This window comes from Oncorhynchus tshawytscha, linkage group LG07 (genome assembly GCF_018296145.1).
Source record: "Oncorhynchus tshawytscha isolate Ot180627B linkage group LG07, Otsh_v2.0, whole genome shotgun sequence".
NCBI lineage: Eukaryota > Metazoa > Chordata > Actinopteri > Salmoniformes > Salmonidae > Oncorhynchus > Oncorhynchus tshawytscha.
Genome location: NC_056435.1, coordinates 52,126,005 through 52,151,893, shown reverse-complemented (window position 1 = coordinate 52,151,893; position 25,889 = coordinate 52,126,005). Strand labels below are relative to the sequence as shown.

General features: G+C 44.3%; 2 protein-coding genes across 2 annotated transcripts; both read right to left on the bottom strand.

Moving 5' to 3' along the window:
* Positions 1-5,231, bottom strand: LOC112254795 (kelch repeat and BTB domain-containing protein 12). Its single transcript, XM_024427653.2, has 6 exons — positions 5,043-5,231; positions 3,432-4,611; positions 2,724-2,994; positions 2,216-2,366; positions 1,779-1,976; positions 1-1,337 (listed from the first exon to the last, which is right to left on the bottom strand). Exons 2-6 carry the CDS (start codon positions 4,508-4,510, stop codon positions 1,168-1,170), a joined length of 1,869 nt encoding a protein of 622 aa, XP_024283421.1. The 5' UTR covers positions 4,511-4,611; positions 5,043-5,231; the 3' UTR covers positions 1-1,167.
* A 9,173-nt stretch (positions 5,232-14,404) lies between these two features.
* On the bottom strand, positions 14,405-25,218 carry LOC112254794 (transmembrane prolyl 4-hydroxylase). The gene is made up of 9 exons (XM_024427652.2): positions 23,969-25,218; positions 23,703-23,784; positions 23,338-23,528; positions 22,223-22,319; positions 20,078-20,240; positions 18,733-18,918; positions 18,350-18,440; positions 15,897-16,020; positions 14,405-15,606 (listed from the first exon to the last, which is right to left on the bottom strand). The coding sequence occupies exons 1-9, from the start codon at positions 24,338-24,340 to the stop codon at positions 15,377-15,379; spliced, it is 1,536 nt and encodes a 511-aa protein (XP_024283420.1). The 5' UTR covers positions 24,341-25,218; the 3' UTR covers positions 14,405-15,376.
* Positions 25,219-25,889: the final 671 nt, after the last annotated feature.

Below are 25,889 nucleotides of genomic sequence, written 5' to 3'. Positions count from 1 at the left end.
AAGCTTTAACCAAGTTTAATCATTCCCAAAGGTTCTGTACAGCTGTAATCAGACAGCAAAACATTTCAGACATCACATATATACCTGTACATCCTAATTAAGACACTCCCCCTCTCCATCCTTAGTATATGCCCAAGAGAAAGAAGGTAACCAGATACCAACCCTGATTACTCCTTTAAGGGGAACTGACCTCACCCCTCACCTCCTAATCCACAACCCCTCCTTCACCTAATCCACAGATATCCATCTGTCTTCCCTATATCAACACATCGCTCTCCTCCATCAAACACATTCCAAAGCCTTCTGGGTTGCTACAGATTATTTATATTCAAGGCTTCGTCTCTATCATTTATTTAATATATCAATGTACAAAGTTTAGCCAATTCCAACAATAGCAAAGGGGGTGAATACATATGCACCCACCACTTTTCAGTTTTAATTTAAAAAATGTTTAAAGTTTAAAACTTTTAATTAAGTTATTTTTTTTTTCATTTCACTTCACCTATTCGGACTATTTTGTGTATGTCCATTACATGATATCAAAATAAAATTAAATTTAAATTACAGGTTGTAATGCAGCAAAATAGAAAAAACGCTAAGGGGGTGAATACTTTTGCAAGGCATTGTATGTAAGCTTTATTTGAATGATAAAAATATAATCTTGAACACAGATGTAAAGAGCAAAAAGCAGTGAATGATTGATTTAAAATCACTAGATTGTGAAGGACCTGTCTATGGTTTACTTTCCAAAATTCTAGAGATCGCCAGTGGCATTTTACAACGACATACAAAATCACAACAATTATATTTACAAGCTGTGCCATAAAACCCACTAAGGTATGATATTCATTGAAGATAGATACAATGTCTACTTCTAAATGTGCAAATCAGTAGTTCATATACAGTTCAAGACAAGTGCAGAGTTGGATTTTGTGCAGTGCCCCACTCAGGTCAGGGCTTCAAACACTAACTGTAATGTCACGAGAGATCAAATGCGTCTCAATAAACCAACAAGCATCACCAGGATCAGGTGCATTTTCACTCCTGGCCCACAGCAGCGGAAAGGTCTTGCTCAATATTATCAGCTCTCAGTTTTCAGAAAAAATCGTTATTGCCCAAGCTGCTTTTAGATAAGAACGGGTCCTTAGACCTTAGGGTGGGTGGGTGTCACTGAGTTACTAGGTCTGCCGGGGGAGACATGAGCTCCCGGGGATTGAGGCTTGCCACCAAGCAGACGTCGTAGGCATCATGCATCAGAACATGGCGGGCCACCACGGTCCAGCGGTTCTCCCATGGGTCTAGTTCCAGGATGTCCTTGATTATGTCCTCATGACAATCTAAGGGACACAGGGATTGGCATAGGCCAGGAATATAATTTTTGTCACTATTAGAACCAGGCATTTTAAAGAGTGGTGTGGCAATCAAATTAAACAGCATTCAGCTACAGTCAACTTGTTTAGGTCTTAAAAGGACAGGTAATCGTTTACTCAAACAAGTCCCACGTGATGTCACAGTTTTGTGAACAGAGGAAAGTAAAAAAAGGCACTTGCTGCAGGTGCACGGGAATAATGCGATAACTTCAAAGAAAAGAGAAACCTGCACACTGCTCTTGCTAGTATCACTTAATTTTATTGAAGCTTACGTGTTGGCCTTCAAAGCTTTGGCGAAGGCCAAGAGGCTGACACGTAAGCTTCAGTAAAATGAAGTGATACTAGTAAGAGCAGTGTGTGGGTTTCTCATTTTTTATGAACAGTGGAAAGGAAAGTGGGTTTAGTTACCGGCTCCCTTGTTGTATCCGCACACATATAGCTTGCCCCCCACCACTCCGGCGTTGGAGGCATTGCTGCGTAGGGATAGCTGCGGAGAGGGCATAGTGGGCCCATCTCTCCAGAAGTCTCCATCGGGGTTGTAGATCTCCACAGCATCAAGGCAACGACGGGACTGCCCACGATCTACCCCATCACAGCCGATGCCCCCTGTTAGAACACAACTGGGTTGTTTTTGTGTACTGAGACATTCACTTCTTGTGTTGTCAGGTACTACTTTCAAAAACTATTAAACTGATCTGTCCAAACATACTATTTATGTTGAGGGGAGGGAGTTGAGGTGTTTCTCTAGGAGAAGTGACCATCATCGCCATGACCATCATGAAACTAATGAAATCAATCTGCTAATAAACAAACAGCCTATGTGTTGTTTATCTTTTAAATCTCACCCATCACGTAGATTTCCCCATTGAGCGCCACAGCACTACAGCGGTACTTAGAGTGCTTCATGGGACCCAGCTCTGTCCACTTGTTTGTCTCAGGGTCATACTCCAACAGACGGTTGCTCAAGCGGTCTGGCTCGTCATCCATCCGCCAGGACTGCCATGGGGAGTGACGGGACAGGACAGGTGCAGAGTTTAGAGAAGGAGGAGGGGATAGAGAGCAGGCTCACAGTCACACACTGACACAGATAGTGTGTCTCTCTGCTCTCAAGGCCTCACAGCCTCAAGCATAGTGTGTACATGAGTGAGAGTGAGGGACTCCAAAAATACATGGATGTTGTGAGACTGAATTAAACAAATGTGAAATGCCCCTTGGCCTACCTGCCTGCACATTGCACACACGCAGACACAGATGCACACACACACAAACACACAAACAAAAACATAATACAGAGTAGCATTAACTGACTATTCATCTTCCTGTATATCAAACCCCTTTTCTTTAGTCCATTACCTGTGGAGTTCGACCCCCGAGCACGTAGAGACGGTCCTTCAGACGCACCACGCTATGATAGGCCAGTGGCATGGGTAGCGGGGCGGCACTACGCCAGGGCCCACCCTGCAGGGACCAGCGTTCCACACAGTTGGTGATGAGGTACTGGTTCTTCAGCTTCATCTGGCCTCCCAGCAGGTAAATAGTATCACCCAGCGCCCCCAGTGCGTATGAGTCTCGGTATTCAGCTGAGCTCAGGTGCTCCCAGGTCCCCTGGGCCTCCACCCTGTACCTGAGGAGGACAACACAGACAAGTCAGGGACAGGGGTTTTAGTCAGACTCTAGCATGCTAAAATAAACACAGGTTGCTGACCATCATTATCACCTGACCACACATTCTACCTGTCTACATGTAGCAGTCTAAAGTGTCCCCACTTGCACCAGAGAATGTCTAGCTTTCGCGTGGCACAGACTGGTAAGAAGCTTCAGGAGGGCGGTCACGTGTGCTAGCAAGGCAGAAGCCCTGGGTTCAAGCCTCGTGTGAGCCGAATCAGGAGGAAGTGGTACTCCCTAAGCAAGCAGAGTGACGTTGTTTACATACACACACCACCTGGCCACAGCACCTTAACAGTATGCCACTGACTGTCACTCTCATCACTGAGGTTTATTACTGCTGATGATCTCATTCAAACACACAAAGTTCATGATACCGTTCTTCCAGATTCCTACCTGAATAGCTCCACATTCCTGTCTGTTTGCCTGGCCATTTTCCTCACCCCTGCCTCCCCAGCCACCACAATCTCATTGCCCTCGGTGACGACCCCGGCACACACGACTCCCAGAACATCTCCGTAGCGCGGGGATGTGATGTAGTAGGTCCGGCCCGTGGAGGGGGCATAGCAGAAGCTGCGTTCTGAATAATTTCCATACCGCGACCGGATCCCTCCACCCTCATTGCCGATGCAGAGTAGCAGATCTGTGGTCTCCATCCCATATCGGAGCTTCAGTTTCCTGGGAGCAACTGCAGGGTGCATCCCAGTGGCCTCCAGAGCCTCCTCCATCATCTCCAGACACTCTGCATCTGCCAGAAGGGACATATTCCTCTTCATGGCCTCCTTCAGGTAGTCAGGGGCCACCAGGGGGAGGCGCACCTTCCTCAAGAGCTCAGCCAGGTGTCTACTCCGCCCGTACTCCACCCCGTCTCCTAGAGTGTCCTGTCTGACCCAGTGCAGCACCACATCCAGGATGGTCTCCTCCCGTGACACGTTGAGGTCGTCGGAGCTCAGCAGTGCCCCCAGCTTATGGGCCTCGAGTTCTAGAATCTCCTCGCTCATACACACCTGAACGAAGTGCGTCCGTAGGTATCTCTGGGCATGGTCGGCCAGCTCCTCGGCTCCAAGGTCGCGGGCATAGTAGTACACCCCGAGGCAGTTGGAAGCGTCCATGTTCTCCCTCATGTGGCTCTGGCAGCGGTTGAATACCTCGTCCATCTGTAGAAGGAAGGCGGCAACGGACACCCCCTGTACATTGGCGTTGTTGAGTGGGAGCTCAGAACAGTACATGTAGTTCAACAATAGACCCAGGCTATCGGCTGAGGTGTCACGCAGAAATACTTCCCTAGTACTGCACTCCCGCAGGCCACAGGTGAACATGACCCGGAAGTAAGGGCTGAAGACTGAGAGGACCACGCGATGGCAGGGGAAGCTGATGTCCTCAGCCACCAGCACCACATCTGTCAGCTTCTCTGTCTCCCTCATCTTCCTCAGCTGGTCCAGAAGACCCAGACTATGTTTAGCTCTCAGATCCATTTGGATCTAATGTCTATTCAACAGTAATAACTTAACTTAGAAAATAATTACGAAAAATGTAAATAGATTTAAATAAATAACAAAACAAGGAGCTTCTTTATCTGAAAGTATAGAAAGAAAAACACAAGTTCAATGTTGATATGATCAAGACCCCAGTACATTGTTTACATTTATGTTGAGTAGAGTTTTGTAATCTAAGTCATTTTGTGAATATTTGATAGTTAATAAGACATTCCTTATCTTCAAATTTGTAGTTCTGACCTCGTCAATATAAATCAGTAAGTGTGACCAACATTTCTTACTGGAATTCCAATTTCCCATATTGACACATACACCACAGCATAACAGTACAGCAACTAAAGCATGTCCATGCCCTGCTTGCCTCTGTGAAACCAGGGATCCATGTTAAACACTAATCAGTATCATCTCCCACTATGCATTATGTTACTAAAGTCTTACGCCCTTTAGTCTTATTAGAGATTATTTTGCCCTTTGATCACACAGTAGTCAAGCCTATTTCATCCTGTCCTACCGGTCCGTGGGAATCCTCTTATTCCAGTAGACCATCAGGTTCCTCAGTCAGCCAGGCTGCAGGCGTTGTTGTTAATGTAGCTGAATGCACCAGGAAGAGTGGTCAGAGAGACAGGGGGCCAAGCTATCCTCTCTGAAACCCAGCACTGTTTACCTTCCCCTTCTCTCTCTTCCCTGCCTGAATGCCCTGTCCTTCTGAGCTGAGCAACACACCTTAAAATAGACTATGATATGGCCAATGGAACGGCAACTGGGTCAGAGAGGCAGCAGGCATATAGGGGCGAGGGGCACATTTTGTTTTAACATGGAATAATGTCAGGAGACTCACATATGATAATGTTGTGTCATGTTGAGCAATGGTCTATTAGAATTTCACAAGTAAAATATAACCCGATTGCTATTCATTGCTATCGCTATATTTTTTTGGGGGGGGGGAGGTGTAGGGTTACGATCACGTGTAGGCTTGTGTATCTGTGGACTGGCACATGGAACCAGCTTCTGGGTTGGATTCTTCATGTCACTCTCTTAAAGCAACTACAGTCATTTTGAATGATAATAGTCACATTATTCATAATAATCATAATAATAAACTTGCGATGATGCAGCTCATACTTCGTTCATACCACTCAACAGATTGATGTTAAAATTTTAACCTGAGGTGGTGTGAACCATAGAATTAGTAATTAGTAATTGCATAGTATCTCTATGGTGTGAACATCCTGAACAAAGCAATGAATGACCCTTATGAACCCTACAGGTATTGCAAAACAAAATTGTTAGTTTTTTAAAACTGAAGGCATTTCCCTGTGATATCCTGTGTAGGCCGTAAATCAGAAAATGCTATATGTACTGTATATGTAGTATGTTGTTTTCCACCTGAAGTTAATCTATAATTCCCATATCCTTTGTCTCTGTCTGTCCACTGTCCTCTAAACCACAGCTGTCTGAAATAGATGACAGGAATACTATGTCATCAGCTACTGGCTACCTGGTGTTTTCATGGTTCATTAGCATCACTTTTGCAGTGTAAGAAATCTGGTGGTGTAACACCTCTTTCCTATGACCAGAGTGCAGTCCAGACATTCCAGCCTTCCTGAAATGTGGCTCTTCAAGACTTTGAATGATCAAATATGAGGTGAAAAAATGCCTCCTAGATAGTCATATTGTATAAAAGAGGGATTGACAGGCACTTCAAGCGACTTACACGGGGAGGAAAAAATAGCCCAACCTTGTCCACAAGGTGGTATGGGTGTGGGGCGGAGGGCTAAGGAGTACAGGTTGGAGAGAAATGTGCTGGATGAGCAGAGACTGGAGGAGCTGACTCAGAGAATGGACTAATCTGACACAGCCTGACTGAGAAAAAAGTCTAAAAAAGTCCTTCAAGTAAGGCACAGAAGATGTGTGTGTGTCTGTGTGTATGTGTGTGCCCACGCACTAGTCTAAGGTGTGTGAATATGTGTGTGAGTTTCTGATTTATTGCAAATAGATGTGGTCCTGTGGCTCATGCTCATTGCTGCCTGTTGGCTGGAAGCATATACTGTACTGTAGATTAACCATATAGTGTACTGTAGATTAACCATATACTGTACTGTAGATGAACCATATACTGTACGGTAGATGAAATATATACCGTACTGTAGATTAACTACTGTACTGTAGATGAACCTGTCTTCCTATAAAAATACTTTAAAGCGCTACTATATATATTTTTGACATCTTTTACTTTTACTCCACTACATTCCTAAAGAAGATAATGTACTTTTTACTCCATACACTTTACTGACACCCAAAAGTTACATTTCGCATGCTTAGCCGGACAGGAAAATGGTCCAATTCACACACTTATCAAGATAACATCCCTGGTCCTCCCTACTGCCTCTGATCTGACAGACTCACTAAACACAAATGTTTCCTTTGTAAATTATGTCTGAGTGTAAATTTAAAAAAAAACTTTACTTTTGATACTTAAGTATATTTAAAACCAAATACTTTTAGACTTTTATTCAAGTAGTATTTTACTGGGTGACTTTCAACCCCCCTCAACCCCCTCCAGATGCACTGTACGCAGGCTGAAAGGTAGTGTGATGGGCTGTCTGCCTGTACTCTACTAGCTGCCCTGGTACACTGTCTGGGACTATGGCAAGCCAGACCTCATCTCTGGCATCAGTGTGGGTATCATGCACTTGTCACAAGGTACAGTAAGACCACAACCCCATGGGTAAACCACAAAAACACTGTTAAACTAAAAACTAAAAAACAACATGCCTTTCAATGGTCGTAATCTTAACGACATACACTTCATGTGGACGGCTACAAAACAGAACATTTCATATATATTATTCAAGTTATAAAAGAATGAGAGGAAAATTAATAGTTGAATGTTTTTTGAACAGTGCTGGTATGGCATATGCATTGCTGGCTTCCTGCATTGGTCTACTTCTTCTTTGGAATGTCCAGACATATTTCCATAGGCAAGTGGACAGAAATATGTACCAGTAGTTTGGGAATGGTTGATAAAGACTAAGATTAACACTCTCAGTCAGCCCAATTCTTTATGTGTATACAATGTACATACACAGGTGTCGTTATGTTGTGTGCAGGTGCAGGTGTGTTTGCAGTGCTCAGTGTCATGGTTGGAAGTGTGACAGAGAGGTTGGCTCCAGACAAAAACTTCCTGGTCACGATGAATAGGACTAACCTGACTGAGGTGAGCATCTTTGCTAGGGATGCCTACAAATCAAGTCACATTTTATTAGTCAGATGCGCCGAATGCAACAGTGAAATGCTTACTTACGAGCCCTTAACTAACAATGCAGTTTAAAAAAATACAGATAAGAAATAAAAGTAACAAATAATTAAAGAGCAGCGGGGGGGGTCATAAAGTGTGAGTGTGTGTGTGTGTGTGTGTGTGGGAGTGAAACAAGTAATAATCATTAATAGCTTGTTTGAGCTTTCAAATTGTACTCCTCTTTCTGTTGACCTCTACTCTTGCTGGTATCTGTTGATTCTTATTACTGAACCCTGCTGGGTCATGGTTGAGATGTTTCTACAACTTGACTGGAGTCCACCTGTGGTAAATTATATTGATTGGACATGATTTGGAAAGGCACACACCTGTCTATATAAGGTCCCACAGTTGACAGTTCATGTTAGAGCAAAAACCAAGCCATGATGTCAAAGGAATTGTCCGTAGAGCGCCGAGACAGGATAGTGTCGAGGCACAGATCTGGGGAATGGTACCAAAACGTTTCTGCAGAATTGAAGAGAGCACCGAGGCCTCCATCATTCTTAAATGGAAGAAATTTGGATCCACCAACTTCCTAGAGCTGGCTGCCCGGCCAAACTGAACAATCGGGGGAGAAGGGAGATGACCAAGAACCCAATGGTCACTCTGACAGAGCTCTAGAGTTCCTCTGTAGAGATGGGGAGAACCTTCTAGAAAGACAAACATGTTTGCAGCACTCCACCAATCAGGCCTTTATGGTAGAGTGGCCAGACGGAAGCCATTCCTCAGTAAAAGGCACATGACAGCCCGCTTGGAGTTTGTCAAAAGGCACCTAAAGACTCTCAGACCACGAGAAACAAGATTCTCTGGTCTGATGAAACCAAGATTGAAGTCTTTGGACTGAATTTTTTTATTTATTTTTTATTTCACCTTTATTTAACCAGGTAAGCTAGTTGAGAACAAGTTCTCATTCACAACTGCGACCTGGCCAAGATAAAGCAAAGCAGTGCAACACAAACAACAACACAGAGTTACACATGGAATAAACAAGTGTACAGTCAATAACTGTCACGCCTTGACCTTAGAGATCCCTGTTTATTCTCTATATTTTGGTTAGGTCAGGGTGTGACTAGGGTGGGTACTCTAGTTTTTGTATATCTATGTTTTCTTTTTCTTTGTTAACCTAGTATGGTTCCCAATCAGAGGCAGCTGTCTATCGTTGTCTCTGATTGGGGATCATACTTAGGCAGTCCTTTTTCCCACATTCAGTTGTGGGATCTTGTCTTTGTTTGGTTGCATGTATTTTTGCACGACGAAGCTGTTCATTCGTTGTATTGTTTATTGTTTTTTTGCTGGTTCACATTTTAATAAAATATGATGAACTCAAATCACGCTGCGCCTTGGTCTACCATTAACGACAAACATTACAATAACACAATAGAAAAAAAGTCTATATACAGTGTGTGCAAATGGAGTGAGGAGGTAAGGCAATAAATAGGCCATAGTAGCAAAGTAATTACAGTTTAGCAAATTAACACTGGAGTAATAGATGAGCAGATGGTGATGTGCAAGTAGAAATACTGGTGTGCAAAAGAGCTTAAAACTGGACGACCAGTTAGATATACCTGCTGGAGCGCGTGTTACGGGTGGGTGTTGTTATCGTGACCAGTGAGGTGAGATAAGGCCGAGCTTTACCTAGCATAGACTTATAGATGACCTGGAGCCAGTGGGTCTGGCGACGAATATGTAGCAAGGGCCAGCCGACTAGAGCATATAGGTCGCAGTGGTGGGTGGTATAAGGGGCTTTGGTGACAAAACGGATGGCACTGTGATTGACTGCATCCAGTTTGCTGAGTAGAGTATTGGAAGTTATTTTGTAAATGATGTCGCCGAAGTCGAGGATTGGTAGGATAGTCAGTTTTACGAGGGTATGTTTGGCGGCGTGAGTGAAGGAGGCTTTGTTGCTAAATAGATTCTAGATTTAATTTTGGATTGGAAATGTTTAATATGAGTCTGGAAGGAGAGTTTATAGTCTAGCCAGACACCTAGGAATTTGTAGTTGTCCACATATTCTAAGTCAGAACCGTCCAGAGTAATGATGCTAGTCGGGCGGGCGGGTGCGGGCAGCGAACGGTTAAAAAGCATGCATTTGGTTTTTACTAGTGTTAAAGAGCAGTTGGAGGCCACAGAAGGAGTGTTGTGTGTCATTGAATCTCGTTTGGAGGTTAGTTAACAAAGTGTCCAAAGATGGGCCAGATGTATACAGAATGGTGTCGTCTGCGTAGAGGTGGATCAGGGAATCATCGTTGAGCGGCATTGTTGATATAAACAGAGAAAAGAGTCGGCCCGAGAATTGAACCCTGTGGTACCCCCATAGAGACTGCCAGAGGTCCGGACAACAGGCCCTCCGATTTGACACACTGAACTCTGTTTGAGAAGTAGTTGGGGAACCGGGCGAGGCTAAAGATGGCTACACAGTACTGTCTTTTATTGATGGTGGTTATGATATCGTTTAGTACCTTGAGCGTGACTGAGGTGCACCCGTGACCAGCTCGGAAACCAGATTGCACAGCGGAGAAGGTACGGTGGGATTCGAAATGGTCAGTAGTCTGTTAATTAACTTGGCTTTCGAAGATATTAGAAAGGCAGGGCAGGATGGATATAGGTCTATAACAGTTTGGGTCTAGAGTGTCACCCTCTTTGAAGAGGGGGATGACCGCGGCAGCTTTCCAATCTTTAGGGATCTCGGACGATACGAAAGAGAGATTGAACAGACTGGTAATAGGGGATGCAACAATTGCGGTGGATCATTTTAGAAAGAGAGGGTCCAGATTGTCCAGCCCAGCTGATTTGTACAGGTCCTGTGTTTCAGCTCCTTCAGAACATCTGCTATCTGGATTTGGGTGAAGGAGAAGCTGGGGAGGCTTGGGCAAGAAGCTGCGGGTGGTGCGGAGCTGATGGCCGGGGTTGGGGTAGCCAGGAGGAAAGCATTGCCAGCCGTAGAGAAATGCTTATTGAAATTCTCAATTATCGTGGTGACAGTGTTACCTAGCCTCAGTGCAGTGAGCAGCTGGGAGGAGGTGGTCTTATTCTCCATGGACATTAGTGTCCCAAAACGTTTTGGAGTTAGAGCTACAGGATGCACATTTCTGTTTGAAAAAGCTAGCCTTTGCTTTCCTGACTGACATACAGTCAGTATGTATTGGTTCCTGATTTCCCTGAAAGTTGCATATCATGGGGACTATTCGATGCTAGTGCAGTCCGCCACAGGATGTTTTTGTGCTGGTCAAGGGCAGTCAGGTCTGGAGTGAACCAAGGGCTATATCTGTTCTTAGTTCTACATTTTTTGAAAGGGGCATGCTTAATTAAGATGGTGAGGAAATTACTTTAAAAAAAATGACCAGGCATCCTTGACTGACGGGATGAGGTCAATATCCTTCCAGGATACCCGGGCCAGGTCGATGAGAAAGGCCTGCTTGCTGAAGTGTTGTAGGGAGCGTATGACAGTGATGGGGGTGGTCATTTGACCGTGGACCCATAACGGATGCGGGCAATGAGGCAGTGATCGCTGAGATCCTGATTGAAAACAGCAGAGGTGTATTTGGAGGGCAAGTTGATCAGGATAATATCTATGAATATCTATGCCCATGTTTACAGATTTAGGGTTGTACCTGGTGGGTTCCTTGATTATTTGTGTGAGATTGAGGGTATCTAGACCTGCATAGACCTGGAAAGTATGACAGAACTTAGCAGGCTATCTCTGCAGTAGTTTGCAACTCCTCCCCCTTTGGCAGTTCTTTATTGCCAAGCGTCACATCTGGAGGAAACCTGGCACCATCCCTACGGTGAAGCATTGTGGTGGCAGCACCATGCAGTCGAGATGTTTTTCAGCGGCGGAGACTGGGAGACTAGTCATGATCGAGGGAAAGATGAACGGAGCAAAGTACAGAGAGATCCTTTATGAAAACCTGCTCCAGAGCACTCGGGACAACGCAGGAGTGGCTTCGGGGCAGGTCTCTGAATGTCCTTGAGTGGCCCAGCCAGAGCCCAGACTTGAACCCAATCGAACATCTCTGGAGAGACCTGAAAATAGCTGTGCAGCAACACTCCTCCTCCAACCTGACAGAGCTTGAGAGGATCTGTAGAGATGAATGGGAGAAACTCCCCAAATGCAGGTGTGCCAAGCTTGTAGTGTCATACCCAAGAAGACTTGAAGCTGTCATCACTGCCAAAGGTGCATCAACAAAGTACTGAGTAAAGGGTCTGAGTATGTAAATGTCAGATTTTTGTCAGTTATTCTATTATAAGTGAAGTATCAGGTTTGTGTGTGTGTGTTTTATACTGGCTGAAACCACTCTTAAGTTTGTGTGTATTCCAGGCAGTGCTTGCAGCCATCGTCTTTGTGAACCTGAAAAGTATGTTCAAGCAGTACATCACTCTGTGTAGGAGCAGCAAAGTTCAGACGAAGAGGAGGAAATCTGCCGTTACAGAAACACCCACCAACAGAGGACCAAGCGGCGTGGTAATGGGCAGCAGCAACAGCGGCCGAAGACACAGGACTCATGGACTTGGGAGGAAATTCTAGACGGGAGAGGACCCTGGGCACAGCCAGGGGAATATCGCTGCCCCAAAGCAGAGCTGGAGGCAGCGAAGGCAGAGAGGCGCTGGTATGAGGAGGCAGCACGGTGGCGCGGTTGGAAGCCCGAGAGTCAGCCCCAAAAATGTATTGTGGAGGCACACAGGGAGTGTGGCGAAGCCAGTTAGGAGACCTGCGCCAACTTCCTGTGCTTACCGGAGAGCGAGAGGGACCGGGCAGGCACTGTGTTATGCTGTGGAGCGCACGGTGTCCCCCGTGCGGGTGCATAGCCCGGTGCGGTACATTCCAGCTCCTCGTATCTGCCGGGCTAGAGTGGGCATCGAGCCAGGTGCAATGAAGCCGGCTCTACGCATCTGGTCTCCTGTGCGTCTCCTTGGGCCGGCGTACATGGCACCAGCCTTGTACGCCGGCCCAAGCCCAGTGCGGCCTATTCCACCTCGCCGCACTGGTCGGGCTACGGGGAGCATTCAACCAGGTAAGGTTGGGCAGGCTCGGTGCTCAAGAGCTCCAGTGCGCCTGCACGGTCCGGTCTATCCAGTGCCACCTCCACGCACCAGCTCTCCGGTGGCAGCCCCCCGCACCAGTCTCTCTCTCTGTCTTCTGCCTACAGGTGCTTCCTCCTCTCCAGTGCTGCCAGAGCCTTCCTCCTCTCCAGTTGACAGAGCCTTCCTCCTGTCCTGAGCCGCCAGTCTCCCGCTTGTCCAGCGCTGCCAGAGCCTTCCTCCTCTTCAGCGCTGCCAGTCTCCAGTCTGTCCAGAGCTGCTAGTCTCCCGCCTGTCCAGCACTGCCAGAGTCTCCCGTCTGTCCAGAGCTGCTAGAGTCTCCCGCTTGTCCAGAGCTGCCAGTCTCCCACCTGTCCAGAGCTGCTAGAGTCTCCCACCTGTCCAGAGCTGCTAGAGTCTCCCACCTGTCCAGAGCTGCTAGAGTCTCCCGCCTGTCCAGAGCAGAGTCTCTCAGTAAGCCAGGAGCTGCCAGAGCCGTCAGTCAGCCAGGAGCTGCCAGGAGCTGCCAGCCAGGAGCTGCCAGAGCCATCAGCCAGCCAGGTGCTGCCAGAGCCGTCAGTCAGCCAGGAGTATGCATATCCTTGCTTCAGGTCCTGAGCTAGTTAGATTTGGGTATGTAATTTTAGGTGAAAATGGAAAAAAAGGTTCCGATCCTTAAGAGGTTTTAAAAGCAGAGTGCTTATCCTCCAGTCCAGTTTTGACAGATATTTTACAACTTTGGTGAGATTGAGGTTACTGTCTACATGGCTAGGTTTCAATGTAAGTGAAACCTGTATCTGTAGCTAATAAATTAATAACTCATTACTTTTAATAGGATGTGTAAATAACTCAAACTCTTACTATCCAGCATCTGTAGTGGAGCAGTTAATAGCTGTGAGTGTTCTTCTGAGTCCATCACTAAAGGACATCTGTTTGCTCCAGTCCATGATGCTGCGCTTCACTGCCTTGGCCACCAGAGAACATCAACGCCGAGCTGTGAGTATTCACTGATGAGAGACATGCATATCTGCATGCCAAAACACATACAATACAATCATTCAGTACAGTTAAATGGAAAATACAATATGGAAGACTCTGTAAATATTAACCATGTCTGTAAATGTCATTGCAGGAGATGCAGTGCAACACCAAACTCTGACATTCTGCATATTTCTTATATACTTTCTGTTATGGGGGCAGGCCCCTACCCGTTTGAAAAGTTACTGTAAATTGTGAATATAGTATACAGGTATATACTGTGTATATGGTAGTTCTAATGCAGTCATGCATTTCTTGCAGCGAGGTCAGTGTATGAAACCTCAATGTATCAACATTTAAAAAAAGAGCTTAATAATTAATGAAATACCTACAAAAAGTGGAAGGTACAGTAAACCCCTACAATGTCCAAATAATATCCTCCCCCGAACAAGAGCAACAGAGCAGGGGGACTAGTTGCCAAATATGGATATGCTTCTGCCAGGGTTTTGTCAGAAACAGCTTTGGCAATGGGCCTTACTCGATCTCTGTGACTCCACTGAAATTAGAGAAATAACTATTACTCAAAACCTAAAGTATACTTTATTTGGAGCAGAGGAAAGTGATTCAGTGCATTTTGGAACAAACAAGAAACAAGGTGAACAACACAACATGGAACAAAGTGAACAATATGGAATAAATAAATAATACTTTAAAAATACATATAAATCCAATACCTGAAGTAGATTGAGAAGTACTGGAATCAAGTGACAAAATGAAAATAATTTCCCCCATACATAAAACATTGATAATAAATAAATAAAACAATCTGTGCAACGTTTAAATAACAGTTAACATGCTTCATCACATCTGAATATGGGGGAGGGGTCTTTGGGTGATGGAAGACAACGTCATCACCCAAAGATACAGAGGATCAGAGCAGACACGATCTAAAGTCATCGCTCTAGTCTATGTTAAACATGACACTGTAAAAACCTGCACAAAGCCTAATGTAACAGCTCATACGAATGCACGTACATGCAAATAGTAGCATGAATGACCCTCTGCAACATGTGTATCAGAATGACAGTCTCACTCACTGAAAATCTAACATGAATGTTTTGTGACACACAGAAGGGAGGTAAAATTGTGCATACATATAATGTAAACAAAGTTTGGAATTACACATGAATTCAACAAACAAGGAAATCAGAAAATTTGATTTTTTCCCCCTCTCACAGTTGCATAAATCCTAAGTGACCACAGTCCCTGAATATCAAATATCTCTTCGTACTGGCCAGAAGTGTTGTCATGGGAGATTGTGAACAGCAGGACAGAGTCAAGTTAGGTTGGGGCGTGGGGTGGTGGTAGGGTAGCTTTCTGGTAGCTTTGGGCTGAAGAAGAGGGGTGGACGAGGTCTATGCCCACAAACTACAATGTCTGAACAAATATTTGAACCACCCATCTTTGGGACCAGCTTTCAAAGTTGGAACTAGTGTAATTAGTGGACTTAAGGGGAGGTTATTGTTTTTGGTTTCTAGGCTACAGCAGTACAGCTACAGTTCCTGATGGGGGTCAGCAGTGTGCAGTTGTTCAGGGCTGGCCTGAGACTGCTCCCCCTCGTCCTCTGCGTCCTCCTCCCCCTGCTGTGACACCAGCTGCTGGTAGCGAGCCTGGCGCTGGTAGTCCGGGTCAATGTTGATCCAGTTATTGGCCACCCACTTAGTCCCGCGGGTGACCACACAGCCGCCATGCAGAGAGTACTCATCCTGCTCCCCCACCCAGCCTGTGGGTAACACAGAGAGCAGTTCATATGTGCATTCAAAAGCAGCTTTGATAACAGCATAACTGATAACTGCCACGTGGACTAGTAGGAGCATTCTTTTTCAATGCGTTTCTAAAACAGTGGTCATAACCATCAAAACTACACATGCTTCAGTTTTTAAATAAGGACCTGAACAGCAGTGATAGAATGAAATGGGGTAAATTGCTGTGTACAATAAGTTGTGTGTCCTGTCTGATTGGCAGTAATTAAGCTGTAGTAGTGTGTACATTGAAGGGTCATACTGTCTGTACCTTGTCCATCAGAGAGGTAATTGTACCATAACACAGCTGTCCCTTTAGTAGGGTTCACCCTCAGGTTGCTCTTATCACAGTTCTTCCTCGTGTCCATAAGATCCACATCGTTCTGAATCAGAGACTGAAAACACAAACAAACGCACCAGGGCTTGACATGAACTTTTTTTGCCATTTGCCAAAAGCTCAAGTCACTTGTTCCAAAATAATACATGGTCTAACACAATGTTTACATCACTGTATGATGCAAGGAACCACTTTACAAAATAAAATGCATTGCTATCCATTTTACCATAGAGAAAGACAAAACAAAAAAACTCTGCCTATTGGCTTCCTTGCATATTCAAGCCTGTCTCAAAATACAACAATGCCACTTTAAGGCTCTCCTGGAGGATGGTTGGCCACCCGTGGTAGCCTATAAAATATTGGGTAACACTATACTTGTCACCCAATGTCATAACACGGCATAACACATTCATAACCATGTCATAACAGCTGACATGACCATATTATGACAAGTTATAACACGGTCATGAGCCATATATTTATTGTTACATATATTGCGTTATTTTATGGCTGGTTATATCACCTACATAAGAGTGTCAAAACCCACATTTATTCAAAAACCGATTCATTACAACAACAAAGGATTTAAGAAACAAACATTAAAAAAAATAAGAAAATCCTTGGCAGGGAAATAACTAATTTGAATATATGTGGGTTGACACTTGTGTAGGTGTCATAAGCAGCCATAAAATAATGCAATATGTCACAACAGGTGTAAATATATGGGTCATGACAGTTATGTCCATGTTATGACAAGTTGACAGTTGTTATGACATGGTTATGACCCTGGGTGTCAAGTAAAACGTTTGACCAAATATTGCAACAATACATTGACCAAATACTTTATAAAATAATTCCCTCCAGAGTTCTAAATTATGGGTGTCCCATCATCCCTGTGACAATAAAAAAATATGTCTATGATTCAAAACGGACTCTGGGACGACAGATCCCAAATTCATACAACCACTGCACATAAAAAATATTTAAAAAGCAATGAGGCTGATGGATCAGACCATTTAGCTTAAAATGTTGATAACGTTTTATTTCTTCATATTATACCCCCAACAACGCGCACATGGCTGTAGGTTATGCGTGAATGTTCCAAAATGCAATTAGCGGGAAAACACTGTCCCCAAAAGCGCATCAAATGTGCAAGCTGTTTAATTTGACAGAGATTAAAATATCCGTTAGAAACGAAGAAAGGGGATATCTAAAGATCCATCAACTAGCATGGGTTACTAATATGACTAGGATTATGCCTTCGGCTGCTGGACAATACAATAAAGTTGATTTGAAAACCAATAGAACATGAGAAAAATGCTAGGATATTAAGTGTTTATAAAATAATTCCTTCAACATTTCTACGATGGTATTTTGGCTAGCCTACTTTGAAACAAGTTAAGACATGCTTCATGAAATTACATAAAATGTCCAGGTTTTAAACCATTAAGTTTATGGTTAAATAGTTTCAAAATGTTCCTCAGCTCAGATTCAAGATGGGTGATGTGCGGTGCACAACAGGCACTGTCCTTCACTCTCCGGTCTTTTTACTATTTGATCTGAACAAACAGAGCCTCGTGTTTTTCAACAGAATCAAGCCTTTAAACGTTAATAATCCTTCATTAGACTATATTTGTCACACATGACTAGTGTTTAGCCAATATTTATATTTTTGAAATTAAAAGTATCATTAAAGCATTGGGTTGGACATGAGACTCTAGCCAATATGTATGTCACCTACACTTTGACATGTAGGGTTTTTTATTTATGTACATGAAAAATAGATTTGAATATTATCCCAATGTTGGACTCTCTGATCCAATAATGATTAAAGTAATTGGGGCGCCAGGTAGCCTAGTGGTTAGAGTGTTGGGCCAGTAACCCGAAAGGTTGCTAGATCGAATCCCCGAGCTGACAAGGTAAAAATCTGTCGTTCAGCCCCTGAACAAGGCAGTTAACCCACTGTTCCTAGGCCGTCATTGTAAATAAGATTGTGTTCTTAACTGACTTGCCTGGTTAAATAACATAAAAAATATTTGTTTGATATTGTGATTTTTTTTTTTTACTTGTTCAGGACAAGAGGACAACCCTTAACGCCAAGCCCTGTACACATAATCACTCATTAATACCATTGACAAGTTTACAATTGGCTCATTCATCCCTCTCCTCTCCCCTGTAACTATTCCCCAGGTCGTTGCTGCAAATGAGAACGTGTTCTCAGTCAACTTACCTGGTAAAATAACAGATAAATAAAAATAAAAATGGACAAAAACATAGAGATACACATACAGCTGTACCTATACACAGACAAACACGCAAACACGTCATATAGAAATTATATAAACATACAAGAACCCACACACAGACACACAGAGTAAATAACGCACCACTTCCTCATATGTCCTGTTGTCTGCCACAGGGAACGCGGTCTCCCCACCCCCCTCAACAGAGTTTAGGTAGAAGAGAACTGTGATGTACCTGGGTGTGCAACACACATTTAATACACACACAGACCAACAACACCATAGATATATAAGCCTTAGTCACAAACTGATATATTTACATGCGCTAAGTTACAAAGCCATACACCACATAGTTTACCACAAACACATCCACCTAACGTTCACAGACTTTACAGTACATTATCACACAATAACTCCACCTAACCATCTTAACCCAAAGGACATCTAACCAGAATTATGAATATACACTATTATTAAAACAAAGCCAAGATCAAGGCGTTGGCTGACTCAACACAGCTCTCTCTCACCTGCAGGAGGTCTCGAAGGGTGTGGAGGTGTTGGCAGCGAGGCGTGTGTGTGTGCAGGCTGTCTCAGGGTAGACAGGGCCGCTGTCGTGGTGGGCGTGGTAGTGACCACCCTGCTCATAACGCACCACCTGGAGTGGCTCACTCAGATCCACCAACGCAGAGGGCAGCCGGGTCAGACGGGTCACCCTAGGGAGGAGAGACAGAAGAGAAAAGAGAGAGAAAGGGACAAAAATCCTTAACATCAGATTCCGATAACATTGGCCATGGTGTTTATTCTAACTGTTTTTATTCATGTATTCAAACATATACTGAACAAAACTATAAACACAACATGTAAAGTGTTGGTCCCATTTTTCACAAGCTGAAATAAAAGTTCCCAGAAATGTGCCATACGCACAAAAAGCTTATTTCTCTGAAAGGTTTTGCACAAATTTGTTTACATCCCTGCTAGTGAGCATTTCTCCTTTGCCAAGATAATCCATCCACCTGGCAGGGTGGCATATCAAGAAGCGGATTAAACAGAATTATCATTACATAGGTGTACCTTGTGCTGGGAACAATAAAAAGCCACTCTTAAACGTGCAGTTTAGTCACACAACACATGCCACATGTCTCAATTTTGAGGGAGCGCGCAATTGGCATGCTGACTGCAGGAATGTCCACTAGAGATGTTGCCAGAGAATTTTATGTTCCTTTCTCTACCATAAGCAGTCTCCAAAGTTGTTTTAGGGAATTTGGCAGTACATGCAACAGGCCTCAAAACAGCAGACCACGTGTAACCACACCAGCCCAGGACCACCACATCTGGCATCTTCACCTGCGGGATCTCCTGAGACCAGCCACCCAGACAGCTGATGAAACTGAGGTTCTTTTCTGTCTGCAATAAAGCCCTTTTGTGAGGAAAAACGTATTCTGAATGACTGGGCCTGGCTCCTCAGTGGGTGGACCTGGCTCCCAAGTGGGTAGGCCTAGGGGCTGCACCCCTGCCCAGTCATGTGTAATCCATATATTAGGGCCTAATGAATGTATTTAAAATTGGCTGATTTCCTTATATTATATCAGTAAAATCATTGAAATTGTTGCATTTATATTTTTGTTCAGTATTCCTGGCTTTAAAAAAAAGAAGAGAAAAATAATCCTCTATCCCAGTGTTATCTATACACATGCAATGGGAACAATATCAGTAAAATCCCACTACTCTTTTCATACAAAACTATACGTCATTAAAACATTTGGAATAGTAATGTAATAGAGGGAATAGAAGAGAGAGAGGAGAGATAGAGAGACCAGTGCAGAAGCGAGACTACAAGGCCAAGACCACATTTGACAGTGATGCTCTCCTCACCTCTTCTTGAGGTCTCGGAGTACCTGATGTGCCCCCTTTCCCTGGTACAGCCAGGTGTGTCTGCTGTTCCTGACCAGCTGGCTGCTCTTCACCCCGCGCTGCTGCAAGAACCGCTGGAACGCATTACTGTCCAGACTCCTGAACTCCTCCAGGCTCAGCAGGCCTAATGCAGACACACACAGACAGATTGACAGGGGTCACAGACACACAGGGGTCAGATAGCTATCACAAAGACACACAGACAGGGGTCACTTAGCTACAGATACAATTGAAGTCGGAGGTTTACATACACTGAGGTTGGAGTCATTAAAACTCGTTTTTCAACCACTCCACAAATGTATTGTTTACAAAACTATAGTTTTGGCAAGTCGGTTAGGACATCTACTTTGTGCATGACACAAGTAATGTATTCAACAATTGTTTACAGACAGATTATTTTACTTATAATTCACAATTCCAGTGGGTCAGAAGTTTACATACACTAAGTTGACTGTGCCTTTTAACAGCTTGGAAAATTCCATAAAATGATGTAATGGCTTTAGAAGCTTCTGATAGGCTTATTTACATAATTTGAGTAACTTGGAGTTGTACCTGTGGATGTATTTCAAGGCCTACCTTCAAACGCAGTGCCTCTTTGCTTGACATCATGGGAAAATCAAAAGAAATCAGCCATGACACAAGTCTGGTTCATCCCAATTGGGAGCAATTTCCAAATGCCTGAAGGTACCATGTTCATCTGTACAAACAATAGTACACAAGTATAAACACCATGGGTCCACGCAGCCGTCATACCGCTCAGGAAGGAGACACGTTCTGTCTCCTAGAGATGAACATACTTTGATGCAAAAAGTGCAAATCAATACCAGAACAACAGCAAAGGACCTTGTGAAGATGCTGGAGGAAACAGGTACAAAAGTATCTATATCCACAGTAAAAACAAGTGCTATATCGTCATAACCTGAACGGCTGCTCAGCAAGGAAGCAGCCACTGCTCCAAAACCGCCATAAAAAAGCCAGACTGTGTTTTGTAACTACACATGGGGACAAATATCGTACTTTTTGGAGAAATGTCCTCTGGTCTGATGAAACAAAAATAGAACCGTTTGGCCATAATGACCATCGTTATGTTTGGAGGAAAAAGGGGGAGGCTTGTCGAAGAACATCATCACAACCGTGAAGCACGGGGGTGGCAGCCTCATGTTGTGGGGGTGCTTTGATGCAGGAGGGACTGGTGCACTTCACAAAATAGAGGAAGAAAAATTATGTGGATATTTTGAAGCAACAACACAAGACATCGGTCAGGAAGTTTAAGCTTGGTCACAAATGGGTCTTCCAAATGGACAATGACCCCAAGCATATTTTCAAAGTTGTGGCAAAATGGCTTAAGGACAACAAAGTCACGGTATTGGATTGGCCATCACAAAGCCCTGACCTCAATCCTATAGAATATTTGTGGGCAGAACTGAAAAAGTGTGTATGAGCAAGGAGGCCTACAAACCTGACTCAGTTACACCAGCTCTGTCAGGAGGAATGGGCCAAAATTCACCCAACTTATTGTAGGAAGCTTGTGGAAGGCTACCCAAAACGTTTGACCCAAGTTAAACCAGCTCTGTCAGGAGGAATGGGCCAAAATTCACCCAATTTATTGTGGGTAGCTTGTGGAAGGATAACCAAAACGTTTGATCCAAGTTAAACAATTTAAAGGCAATGCTACCAAATACTAATTGAGTGTATGTAAACTTATGACCCTCTGGGAATGTGATGAAAGAAATAAAAGCTGAAATAAATCATCCTCTTGTATTATTCTGACATTTCACATTCTTAAAATAAAGTGGTGATCCTAACTGACCTAAGACAGGGATTTTTTTTTCCTGAATTAAATGTCAGGAATTGTGAAAAACTGAGTTTAAAATGTATTTGGCTAAGTTGTATGTAAACTTCTGACTTCAACTGTATACCTATATGATAAGCCTGACATTGTCCCTGTGCAAAGAATACTACTTTTTATTTTCATGCTTGTTCCCTGGAACTGGTTTTCAATTTGACTTGGTGTCACAGACGGATTATAGTGGATGTATTCTGTTGGTGTTATGGATTAGTTAGCTCTGTATGCTTGAGGCCTTGCTGAGAATGACAGTGTCTTACCGTTACCGTCAGGGTCAGCCTTCAGTCCAGCATAGATCTCTCTCAGATTCTCTGGTGTCAGCCAGATCCCATCCCTCACTCGTGAATGGGTCAATATCTGTGAATGGGTCAATATCTGTAGAAGGCCCAGGAAACACATATATAAAATGTTTTTTTTTTTTTTTTTAAAGCACACATTACACAGACATATAGAAGATAATACAATACATCTTTATTGATCCATTATAAAGGAACAAAATACATTGATATTTTGCTGCCACAGTACCCAGCCCCACCACCCAGTGGCCTTGTGGTTCGAGTGTCTGCCTTGAGATTGGAAAGTTGGGACTTCAATCCAAACACTGTAAAAATTGGGACCCGATGAGTCTCTGCTTGGCACTCAGCATTAAGGAGATAGAATGTGGGTGAGGCCCTGCGATAGACTAGTGTCCTGTCCAGGGGGTGTACTTGTACATCAAGCTGCCTCACGCTAGAGAAACAGGAGATAGGAACCTGCTCCTATGATCTAGTCCGGCTCGCACAAACCAAGACTTGTGCAAGTGTAACAGTATAACTTTAGACCGTCCCCTCGCCCATACCCGGGCGTGAACCAGGGACCCTCTGCACACATCAACAACTGACACCCACGCTCCACAAAAGCCACGGCCCTTGAAGTAGTATTTCCCCTTGCTCTGCAAGGTCTCAGAGCAAGTGACGTCACCGATTGAAACGCTAATTAGCACGCACCGCTAACTAAGCTAGCCGTTTCACATCCGTTACACTCACCCCCCTTTTGACCTTCCTCCTTTTCCGCAGCAACCAGTGATCCGGGTCAACAGCATCAATGTAACAGTATAACTTTAGACCGTCCCCTCACCCATACCCAGGCGCGAACCAGGGACCCTCTGCACACATCAACAACAGTCACCCACAAAGCATCGTTACCCATTGCTCCACAAAAGCCACGGCCCTTGCAGAGCAAGGGGAACCACTACTTCAAGGTCTCAGAGCAAGTGACGTCACTGATTGAAACTCTATTTGGCGCGAACCACCGCTAACTAAGCTAGCCGTTTCACATCCGTTACACTGGGTTACTTACTTCACTCACAGACACACACGTCTGCTTGCCCACCCACCTCCTCGAGTTGGAGCTGTCCGTCCTGATTGAGGTCCAGCAGGTTGAAAATATCATCAGGGCTAAGGTTGAGCTGCTCCGTCAGCTCCTCCTGTCCTTCAGGCACCATCACCTGGCTCTCCATCAGGCCCTTCAGCTGGGCCAGCTGCACCACCACACGACACTCCTCCTCAGACAGGAACCCTGGGATCTCTGGAGAGACAGATACACACACAGCACACACACGCGTAGGTGTTCACACACGCAAATGTACGCACAAACACATTCAACTTCAACGTAAACAGAGAACCTTTGAGAGCAATGACAGCAGACACTAACTCCGTGAAGAGGGCTGAGCAGAGCAGAAGTTTAGTAGCGAGCCCTCACCAAACAGTAGGGGCTTCAGGCTCAGGGTCCGCATCTCATGCACTTTGTCTGGCACCAGTGACACCTTCTGGACATGGCCCACCTGAGAGACAACACTGTGACTATAACTTCATGCCTTCAAGATTACATGGAACGCACCATTCATATGGAAGTAGAATAGCACAACTGACACTAGCCCAGCGCTGAAGCTTATTATACACCTACTTTCTGCAAGGTTGAGCTCTGGGCTAAACAGACACAGAATTACACGGGCATCCTTATCTCACCCGTATGCCCTCTAGGCGTGGAAGGTACATGTCCCGCTGAAAGCCAGAATATGATGGTTGCTGATGGGACTCGGAGGGCTTGTGATGATTGCTTCCCGCGCTTGCCTCATCCCTTTTCTGGGTGACCAGTGCGTCTCCTGGGCCGTTGTTGTAGTGCACGTATAGGAGTAGCACAATGACATTGATGATGTATACATGGAAAAAGACCATCACCACCATGAAGTAGGAACGGGAGCATATGCTGCTCTTCTGCAAAGGGACCCGCTCTCGAGGCATAGGGGGTAGGGTTGGTAATGGCAGGGTTTCATGTTCATCACCGTCATCGCAACACTGTGGTTCAATCATCTTTGACCTGATATGATTACGGACCATAAGCTTATCACTGGTTTGTTGTTCTGATTACATTTGTGGCTCTAACGAGAAAGACATGTCATTAAATCGACGTTGTAAACAATGGAGTCAGTTCTCTTCTGGTAGGCTAGGTCATAAAAGTTACCGCATCAGTGCACAATACATACTGTCCCGACTCAATCACCATATCTTGCCAGTCATAATAACCATTCTCTGTTATGGTACCTGTCAACTAGCTAGTTTATGTTATTATTTTTCTCTAAATATAAGCGACGAAACATGTGAAGTTTGGTGGTTCTTTAGGTTGAAATCACAGCAACGTTAGTTCTAAATCACACTCCCAGCACTGCAGAGGACTTAATCCAGCGTCTTGTTTACGTTGCGATTTCAGCTATCCGTGTTGCGTACTTCTAAAAATAGAGGAAAAATAGCCATTTCAAAAGGTGTGCGATATATCCATTCGAAGGTCCTTGGTGCAGTAATCATCTAGTAAAACTGAAAAACGAACAAATATGCGGCCGACCCCGAACTCTCATTCCTGCCACAAATTCCTCTGTGGCGTTTGTTTTCCAGCTGATAATGCGCCACCATTGCCCTGACAATTACTGCAGTAGCTCATCTCGCAGCTACTTCAAACTATCACGCTGACAGCGAGCAGGGAGCAAAAGGACAGTAGTGCCCCCTGACGGCTCGAGTCGACACTGCATGCTGATTCCCTTGCGAAAGTAAGTGATTGACAGTGCATTTCCACGTAACACTTTGGCTCGGTCTTTCAACCAAATAGTTAATGCACTTTTCAGGTCAGTTCAGATCAGAGTGCAGAGCCGCGCGTGTGCACAGTTGTTGATATTCTTTGCTAGTTTGCAAGTTATTAGCCCAGTTATAGATAAGTATAGGTCAGCAATGGGGAGTTACTGCTTAAAAAAGTAACTCCCTGCACAAAACGTGTAGGCTACACTTCAAACTGTCTTAGAAAAGCCAGGTAAAAAAGCTTACGTCTTGATTAAAGGGGCAATGTTGTATTTTGAGACACGCTTGAATATTAGGGATAGCCTACATTGTCTAAATCTATGTATGGTAATAATAATGAATTGTATTTTGTAAAGGAGTTCTTGCATCATACAACACAAAATAATTTACAGTGACCTATTTGGCCCATGGTGTTACAGAATTAATGTCAATGTAAAATAATGTAAAAACGTTTTTTAAAGTCTCATTCAATGTAGTCCTGCACTGAACACCACATATAGGCTGCTGTAGGCTATATTTATTTTACCTTTATTTAACTAGGCAAGTCAGTTAAAGAACAAATTCTTATTTTCAATGACAGCCTAGGAACAGTGGGTTTGTTCTGCCCGTGAACAGGCTGTTAGAGCGTTGGACTAGTAACCGAAAGGTTGCAAGTTCAAATCCTCTAGCTGACAAGGTACAAACCTGTTGCCAAGCAAGGGCTTTGGGATGGAGATGCAATATGGCAGTCGTGCCAACATATCTCATCAGCCACCTGGTGGAAGGGACTTTTTGGATCTGAGGCTCTTTGCCCTGTTGCCTCCATCATCCTCCAAATCCA